The sequence below is a fragment of the Octodon degus genome, unplaced genomic scaffold (genome assembly GCF_000260255.1).
Source record: "Octodon degus isolate 3935 unplaced genomic scaffold, OctDeg1.0 scaffold00163, whole genome shotgun sequence".
In the NCBI taxonomy this organism is placed as follows: Eukaryota; Metazoa; Chordata; class Mammalia; order Rodentia; family Octodontidae; genus Octodon; species Octodon degus.
Window position 1 is genome coordinate 2,631,071 of NW_004524739.1, and position 9,559 is coordinate 2,640,629.

Consider the following 9,559-nt stretch of genomic DNA (forward strand, 5'->3'; position numbering starts at 1 on the left):
AGGGGGTAGGTGCTACCATATCTTGCTTCAAGGGCACATTTCTTTGATTACCTTTGAAGATGGAGAAAAGTTCAGTTTTCCCTTCTAGTCAGGAGGCTGAGGCAGGAGGATCACAAGTTCAAGGCCAGCTTGGGCAACTAGGCAAGACCCTGTCTGCAAATAAAAAGGGCTGAGACAGGAGGATCACAAGTTCAAGGCCAGCTTGGGCAACTAGGCAAGACCCTGTCTGCAAATAAAAAGGGCTGAGGCTATAGCTCAGTGTGAAGACCCTAGGTTCCCTCCCTATTCCACCAAACCAAACACAGCTCACAATGTTGCAAAGAATGAACATGAACAGACAAATGGAAGCGCAGTATAGGGCAAGTTAGAAGAGACACAGCACGGCGCTCTGATGTGCTTTCTGGATGCATGCTTTCCCGGAACCCCGTGGGTTCACCACCTGAAAGTTTGGAGAACTTTCATTTTGAGTTTTCATGGGGCCTTCATTATGCATGCGTGACTGTTCAGTGGCTGATCACCTTATTGGCTGCTGGGGATCAGCTCCACCTTCAGCCCCTTCCTATCTCAGAGGAGGGAGCACGGGGCTGACAGACCAACTCTGGCACGTTGTGGTCTCTGATGACTCACCCTATCCCAAAGGCTCCGGCAGTCATCTTATTAGTATACAGAAGACACTCGTCACTTTAAGCCTACAAGGCTTTTAGGATCGCTGTGCCTGGGACTGCCTGTGTGGACGCATGCATGGGACACCATAGTTTTTTGTTTGGAGGGTGTGGTTTGAGGACCTGGGGTTTGAAACCAGGGCCGTGTGCCTGCTAGGCAAGCATTGTCCACAGGAGCTACACCTGCAACCTGTATCTACTCATTGTATCACAGAATCACACAGAGGGAGCCAGGTGCTCTACCAGTGTACCTGATTATCTCCTGTGTGCTTAGCAGATAGTAAGCAGTGGAGGGCTGCTGTGTGGAGCGGGGCTCACCAGTGATCACTAAGGTTGAATTGGACACTTGGGAAGGCAGTAGTGGTAGGCACGTAATGAAAAAGCAACTAAGTTGGCCATTAGAAGGTTTTTGTCCTGGACCAAGCACTGTAACCTTAAGTAAGTCACTTTCCCTCTCTGGATCCCTTTAAAATAACTATACTAAGGCCTCAGTTCTTCAATTCTTGTGGGCTTCCTCAGCAACTTTCCAGGCAAGTGCTGTGCTGCTGAGCTGAACACCCAGCCTTCTATAACTGTCTGTAGATGGCTGTGAGCTAATGGAAGAGTGTGACACTGAAGCAGTTTTGCATCCCATGCAGCTAAGCATTATTTTTCCCCAGTGGTCCTTGTAGCTCCAGGACAGTACCAAGCAAATTATGCAGATGGCCTTCTCCTGCCTCCCTCTTCTCCCCTCCTTCTCGTTCTCTTTTGTTCTTTTTCCTATTTCTTTCAGTTCCTTTTCTTTCTTGCCCCTTCCCTCCTTTCCTGCTGCCCTTCCCTCCCCCTCTGTCTCTCTCCCTCTCCTCCTCCTTCTTCCTCTTCCTCTCTCTGTCTATCTCTGTCTCTCCCTCTCTCTCTCTCCCTCTCTCTCTCTCTCTCTCTCTCTCTCTCTCTCTCTGGATTGAACCCAGGATTGGACTCATAGTGATTCTCCTTTTTTCAGCCTCCCTAGCATTGGGATTATAGGTGCACACCACCATGCCCAGTCTCAGCGTGCCCTGAGAGTAGGGCTGGCACGGCAGGCTGGGGATCGAACCCCTATCCCTGTGTCTGCCTAAGCAGGTGCTTTAATCTGCTGAGCTACCTGGCTGGCCCTCACTGAGTCATCCAGACTGGGGTCACACTCAGTCTCCCGGAGTGTGTGGATTACTGGCATGAACCACCATACCTAGTGTTTTGGGGTTGTTTTTTGTTTGTTTTTGTTTTTTTGAGACAAGGTCTCTATGTAGAGACTAGGGTGGCCTCATACTTATTATGAAGCCTCCTAAATGCATATGCCCTTATGCCTGGCATTTTGTTTTGTTTTGAGACAGAGTCTTGCTCTACAGCCCAGCCTTGAGCTTACTATATACCCCCAAACTGGCATCAAATGTAGGATCCTCCTGCCTCAGCCTTCTGGGTACCTGTCATTTTATCTGTAGACCCAGGCAGGAGTAATCAGGCTATAAGACCTACGGGATGATCTCAGAGAAATAGTGAACAAAATAGTGGTTCCCAGCCCTGGAGATTTGGCATAGTGGTAGCATACTTACTTACTTAGCGTGTATGAGGTCCTGTGTTGAATGCCCAGCAAGACAACACATGCACACACATGCTTCTCAGAACCTGGAAAGGGTTCAGGAAAAGGAAAATGGAGAGAGGGGATTATCAGGTACAGGGTGCGTAAGAGGAATAAATTCTAATATTGTATAGCAGGGTACAATAACTATGGTTGACAACAATTATTTGAAATTTCAAAATAGCAAGTAGAGAACATTTTGAAGGCTCCTAATGCAAAGAACTGCTATTTGAGATAATGTGTATGCCAGTTGTCTGATATAATCATTACACATTATATACATGCATTGAAAAAGCACACTAACCAGTAAAATTATGCAGCATCATTGTGAATGTAGCATAGTGTGAAGATTTTGGGCTCAATCCCCAGTGCCTCCCCAAATATTTGCATACACATACACATATGGGATGGAGATGTAGGTCAATAGTAGGGTAGGTGCTTAGCATGCTTTAGCCCTTGGGTTTATTTTTATTTTTATTTTATTTATTTATTTATTTATTTTTAATTTTATTTTTTATTTTTTTTTAAATTTTATTTATTTATTTGTGTGTGTGTGTGTGTGCGTGTGGCCAGCTCAGCCCACCAGGGGGCGGGGCTGACTGGCATGTGGTGCTGGGGATTGAACCGCGGTCCCTGTACTTTGCTCAACTTGTTCTAAGTAGGTGCTTTAGACCACTGAGCCATCTCACCAGCCCTAAGGGTTTTTTTTTTTTTTTTTTTTTTTTTTTTTTTCCCCGAATGCCTTCAGGGCACTTTTGGCCAGCGGGAGAGTTGTGAGGTTCGAACTCCAGCAACCTGAGGCTGACAGCTTTGTGGAAGCAGCCACTTAAAGGACTGAGCTAGGGCCAGGCCCCTTTATTTATTTATTTATTTTGCAGAACCAGGGATTGAACTCAGTCCCCCGTGCTTGATAGGCAAGCACTTATTCTGCTGAGCCATCTCCCCAGCCCTAGCCCTTGGGTTTAAACCTAGGGCTAAATATAGAAAAATGAAAAATGAAAAAAGAGAGCTAGGGAGATAGCTCAGTGGCATAAGCGCCTGCCTGGCAAGCACAAGGTCCTCAGTTTGATCCTGGTACCACAAAAAACAACCAAACAAAAAAAGTAATGGAGGATGTAGCTCAGTGAGAAGGCAGTTCTCCAGTTCTTCCAAAAGAAGATAGAAAAGAAGAAAGGGAGGGGCCGGGGAGATGGCTCAGTGGAGTAAGTGCTTCCCTGGCAAGCGCAAGGGCCTGAGTTCAATCCCCAGTTCTGCAAAAAAAAAAAAAAAAGGAGGGTGGCCAGAAGAACAGACAGGCGGTGTGGTGACTTGCCTGGTGCTACATAGTTGGTAAGCCTGGAAAAGACGCCTTGTCACCTGGCTCCCCATTCAATATTCCCAGGATTATACTTTCTTCTACACAGTCTTTTTTTTTTTTTTTTTTTTTCTCTCCTAGACTTGGAACGCCAGTTGGAAGAGCAAAAGAAGCAAGCCCAGGACCATAGGCTAAAATCCCAGACAGTTCAAAACGTGGTACTGATGCCTGTGAGCACTCCCAAACCTCCCAAAAGGCCGCGGCTCCAGCGGCCAGCCTCCACCACTGTCCTGAGCCCTTCTCCTCCCGTCCAGCAGCAGCCTCAGTTCACAGTCATCTCACCCATCACCATCACCCCCATGGGTCAGTCCTTTTCCATGGGCAATATTCCAGTAGCCACACTCAGCCAGGGCTCCAGCCCTGTGACTGTCCACACACTGCCTTCTGGCCCTCAGCTCTTCCGCTACGCCACAGTGGTCTCCTCTGCCAAGAGTAGCTCACCAGACACGGTGACCATCCACCCATCATCTAGCCTGGCACTGCTAAGCTCCACCACCATGCAAGATGGCAGTGCCCTGGGCAACATGGCAACCATGGTGAGCCCTGTGGAGCTGGTGGCCATGGAGTCCGGCTTGACCTCGGCAATCCAGGCAGTGGAAAGCACCTCGGAGGATGGGCAGACCATCATTGAAATTGACCCAGCCCCAGATCCTGAGGCTGAAGACACTGAGAGCAAAGCAGTCATCTTGGAGACAGAGCTGAGGACTGAGGAGAAAGTTGTGGCCGAGATGGAAGAACATCAGCATCAAGTCCACAATGTGGAAATTGTAGTCTTAGAGGACTAATGGGGTCTCGGGGCCAGGAGATGTGTTTCGGTTTGGAATTTTAATTATTTGTTTATTTTTATCATTGTCCCACTCATTTCCACATAGGATCCTTTTTTACAAAAACAAAATCTCGTTGTAACTGAAAATGTTGCCCCATCCTCTCATTCAAAAGTGGACAAACAAGCTACCCTTCCACAAGTTGAGAGGTCACTCAATGTCCTAGTCATCTAAGAAAGTTATCTCTTTTAGAGGAGGCATTGAAGGAACCAGAACACTTTTCAGACTAGTCTAGTCTATCTGTGTACACTTGGTCTTATGCTTGTAAAGATGCATTGACCAAACTCTGGAATGCAGATGTGGCGCTGGAAGGCAACTCAGTGTTATGTTTTTGTATCCTTGAAAGGCTCTGCCACAAATGGAAGTTGAACTCTGCTTGGAGGGGAAGGTAGCTCACCAGTAACAGCTTAGAAAGGGAAGTGCTTTGTCAAGGACGGGCAAGGCTCTTATCTTTCTTCCTGAAATGTAACTGATGCTGCTTGAGATCTCTGAGGGTTGCTACCAGGGGTGCTGTGTTGCTGGTAAGTGGAAGGGCTCATCTCCACAGAACAAGTGGCAGCAGTGGCCTGTGGTTTTGCAGAAACAGAAATCAAGGAATGCCACAGCTGTGCTTTGAGATTCAAAGCTGGCTCACCTTGTCCTCCACTTTGTCAAAGCACTTACCCTCCCAACCTGGGGTCAGTCCATTCATTTGTAGACTATGTGATATGGTTTAAATTGCTCTGGTTCTTGAACTGTGGCTGTCACTGGGCTGGGGCTCCAAAGCCATCGTTTCTATTGCATGTCTCCAGGAGCAGGGAAGTTCCTCATCCAGACTAGCTGCCTAGTCAGTAGGGCCTGTTTGGTTTGGTTTGGCTTTGGAACTAAAAGCAGCCACTCATTTTGGTGCTTCCTCTTGTTCTCCCTCCCATCCCTCAACTCAGTGGCGTCTGTCCCCGAGACCCACACTCTTCAGCTTTTTGGCTGATTTGGAAAAATGACAGATGCCTGCCTACCTTCAACCCCTTTTAGACTCACTTGTACCACAGAGTTTCTGTAAGAGATTGAGTTCTTACAAACCTTAGGTGGAAACACCACCAGCCCTTCCTGAGGCCCCAGCTAGCTGTCTCCTGGGTGAGCAGATTCTCTGTGAAAGAAACATTGCCTATGTCGTTGTACTCTGGAAAGTGCACCAGGAACATCAGTAATAATGTCTTTGAGGGTGTTTTGTTTTGTTGTGTTTCTTTTTTCTTTTTCTCCATAAATGTTTATATATTTGGAGCTGGGCCATTTTCCATACTGTGATTCCTTCTCTTTGACCCTTTTCATTGTTTGGGGCAAGAGTGGACCTTGGTTTTTATTTCTTTGATTGCATTGTTTACTGCACTAGAAAAAAATATAGGGAAATTGCAGACAGCTTAAAGAAAAAAATAGGTCAAAAAAGAAAGCACATACATTAAGAATGGGAGGATTTTTTTTTTTCTATTAAAAGCAACATTTTGACCTGTAGTCTCTCTCTCTTTTTTTTTTTTTTTTTTTTTTGGGGGGGGGTTTTGTTTGTTTTTTTTTTTGTTTTATTTCCTTCAAAGAAGGCACCTACTTGGGGGCCGGGGAGATGGCTCAGTGGAATAAGCACTTCCCTAGCAGTGCAAGGGTCTGAGTTCAATCCCTGGTTCCGCCAAAAAAAAAAAAAAAGAAAAAAGAAGGAACCTACTTGAAGCCATGTTTTTCCCATCAGATGTTAGGAACCCTATCAAGTGTCTGAAAACTGCATCCTGCCACCCCTCAGAGAAGCCTTCTAACTTGGGAGGGTCTCTTAAAAGCTATAAAAGTGAGGTTTCTGTACCCCGTTTAGTAGTGAGTTTCCACTTTAAAATTGGGGGTTTATTTTTCTTTTCAAAATATTTAATAGAACTTAGCACTCAAATTAGAACCAACTTTTGGCCCTTTATGTTATCTGTAGAGACAGAAATGCTTTTGTTTCCTGCTTCAGTTTTTCTTTTGGTACGCACAACCAAATTTCTGTCTAAGACTGACACGACTGCCTCAACCTAAAGGCACACTCATCCCCATTATGATCTTTAGGGATGTTTTTCTCAGAGATGAAAGGTCCCATTCAGGAGAGCAGAGGGGCTCTAGAGAATGCCAGCGAGCTCGCTCAGGTTCCTTCCTTTCTCCATTAGAACTGTTGGTAGTGTTTTATAGACGTTGGAGCATCATGCTTCCAGGCTGAAGAATTCTCCTTAAGGCAGAGCCTGTTTACTTTCACCCTGAATGTTCCAGCAGGTGAAATAATGAGCTTGTTTTTCTGGTCTTCCCAGCAGCCTGATGCTACTAGCTGCTATGGTGCCTGTTCTTGAGCGTGGGGGTTCCTTCACAGCCCCAGTCTGGATGATTTTAGATGGGCAGAGACGTCGTATGCGAGCCGCTGATGTATGCGCAAGCAGTTGCAATGGATCATCCCTCAGGCTGATTTGACGATAGCTACCTTTCTGTTCATGCACTAAATAAACATTTCTAAGTACCGTCTACATGCCAGGCTTTGTGCTAGGCACTGGCTGTGCAGAGGTAGAGACATGGTTCCTGCACTCAGGGAGTTCCTACCAGACCTCTGGAGTCCAGAACCGTGTTCTAAGTTGGTTGGTTTCTTTTATAAACAATCCAATGAGAGAGAGAGAGAGAGAGAGAGAGAGAGAGAGAGAGAGAGAGAGAGAGAGATTGATTCTATGTACTTTATCAATTGAAAAACATTCTAAGCATAATTTATAGGTTTCACCAGACTACCAATGACACAAAAAGCCAAAGCCACCTCCCCTGAAATACTGACACATCATCATACTGGGGCAAGTGCAATGATAGGACTGCAGCCTAGACAAGAAAATACAGGCTTCAGCACCTAACTGCGCGTGGGGCTCAGCACGTACGGAGTACTTGAGAAGTCCTGTGCCTGGGCTGATTGATTGGTTTGATAGAGGGTCTTGCGACGCAGTTCAGATTCGTAGTGATCCTCCTATCTCAGCCTCTCGAGTGCTGGGCTTATAGGTGTGCTCCACCACATCCAGTGTGGCATGCTGTACCTGCGATCGAACTCAAGTCCTTGTGCTTGCCAGGCAGGTGCTTAGACCTCTGAGCTATCTCCTCACCTAGGCTGATTTAATTCTTGTTTTGTTTTGTTTTTTTAAAAACAGGGTCTCCCTCTGTAGCCCAGGCTGGCCTTGAACCTCCAGCAGTCCCACTCCCAGTTTCCTGAGTGCTGGGATTACAGGTGTGCACCACCACATATGGCTATGGGTGATTTAGGAGAGATCTTTTTTGTCTAGTTTTACTGTACTCTGTGGTTTTCAAGTAGTTGGACTTATTTCTGCAGGAGCCCCCTGCAAAGCTAGGCTCAGTCAGAATCGGCAGTCTCCTGAGAGTGCTCCCCAGAGAAAGCCAAGTCATGTTTGGGCTTCTGTCCATCAGATGGGACCCAGGGCTGAATCCAGTATGGCACTGGAATCTGGCTGGTAAAGGGTAAATGCTCCAACCTTGCCATGTGGTTTCCACAAAGGCCTCAGACTGAACTATACAGCTCTCCTGCCTGCCGTGTCCACTTGGTCCCTGCCCTGTTCCTCCCTCTGTCTCAATTTCTGGCTCCTTCCTCCCACAAAGCAGTCACCCTAAAGTAAAAAAAAAATGGATGATAGACACAAGCATTCAAGATTTAAGATCAGTTTAAGGTGCATTTTTTTCTGTACTTTTTTGTACATTAGGAAAGGAAGACTAATATTCTAAACTCATGGAATTAAATATTGAGTTCAGGCAGTTCTAATATCCTTTACAGTAAATGTTTATACCATTGTACCACCGGCACTGAAGGTAAGTGTAAAGCGGGTTGTACTGATGACAGAAAAAACCAGGCATGAAATAGGGAAGTACCAGTTACGTGAATTATAACAGCAAGATTTCATTATCAAGGTAGAAAGGACAAAAAAAAAAAAAAGGTTGGATTCTGAAAACAAGCATGAGTCTACGGCCATACCACCCTGAATGTACCCAATCTCATCTGAAAATAAGCATGAGGTTATGATTTGGGTGTTGCTCCAGAGGAAATGGGCCTCTCAGACAAAAAGCTACCCACTTAGCAGACTTTTTTTTTTTTTTTTTTTTAAATGTATTTGATACAGGGTTTCACTACACACCTCGGACTCAGCCTCATAGTTATCCTCCTATATTCAGCCTCCCCAGTGCTGGGATTACAGGCATGTGCCACCATGCCTGGAGGCAGGGCAAGCGCCAGCATGGCATATGGTGCAGATCAAACCCAGGTCACTGAGCTTGCCGTAGCAGGCATTTAGCTATGCTACTGCTTAGTCCACTGAGCTGTCTCACCAGCCCTACAAATAGCAGGCTCTTTAACCAGGCAGGTCAGGTCCCTTATACTTGGAATAATTCTTCCCTGAGAGAGGTGGTTTGGTTTTGTTTGAGCTAGGGTCTCGATATGCATGTAGTTGAGGTTGTTCTGACTCATGGTGATCCTCTTGCCTCAGTCTCCTGAGTGTTGGGATTATAGGTATGTGCCACCACATCCAGCTCCCTAGGAAATTTATACATAGTATGTAATATACTTACCTAATAAAGATGCTTGTCAGAGACCTAAGGAATCAGTGTGCTAGATTTGGGCCCTTTGTCCCTAGAGTTTATGTTCTTAGCAGTATTTGAGTTCTCTCCAGGTTTTTGTCCCAAGCCTTAAATGCATTTTGTAATCCTGAGTGTGTTCTTGGGGTAGGGTCTCACTATGTACTCCAGGAAGCACTTGAATTTGTTATATGTCCCAGGTGGCCTTGGATTCACAATCCTCCTGCCTCAGGCTTCCAAGTGCTGAGATTGGGCTACAGAGATAGCTCAGCCTAGGCAAGCTCAAGGTCCTAGGTTCAATCCCCAGTACCATATGCCCTGCAGGCTCAGAGTTGGCCACCAAGTCCGGGCATGGTGGCACACTCCTGTAATCATAATGCTGGGGAGACTGAAAGCAGGAGGATCATGAGTCCCTGCTGTGTAGTGAGGCCCTGTACCATATGCATAAATGAAAAAATAAATAAAAAAGAACATTGCACTTTCTTTTTTTAAAATTAATTTTATTGGTAAACTTTATTATTTTTTT

At 45.8% G+C, this 9,559-nt stretch overlaps 1 protein-coding gene across 4 annotated transcripts in view; it reads left to right on the top strand.

Moving 5' to 3' along the window:
* Gmeb1 (glucocorticoid modulatory element binding protein 1) overlaps positions 1-5,702 on the top strand; it is a 37,894-nt gene extending 32,192 nt beyond the window's left edge. For all 4 annotated transcript variants that reach the window (XM_023703043.1, XM_023703044.1, XM_004642895.3 and 1 more), the window contains exon 10: positions 3,695-5,702. In XM_023703043.1, coding sequence (XP_023558811.1) covers positions 3,695-4,398 — 704 coding nt within the window. In that variant the 3' untranslated portion in view covers positions 4,399-5,702. The remainder of the gene's footprint in view (positions 1-3,694) is intronic.
* The last annotated feature ends 3,857 nt before the right edge of the window (positions 5,703-9,559 follow it).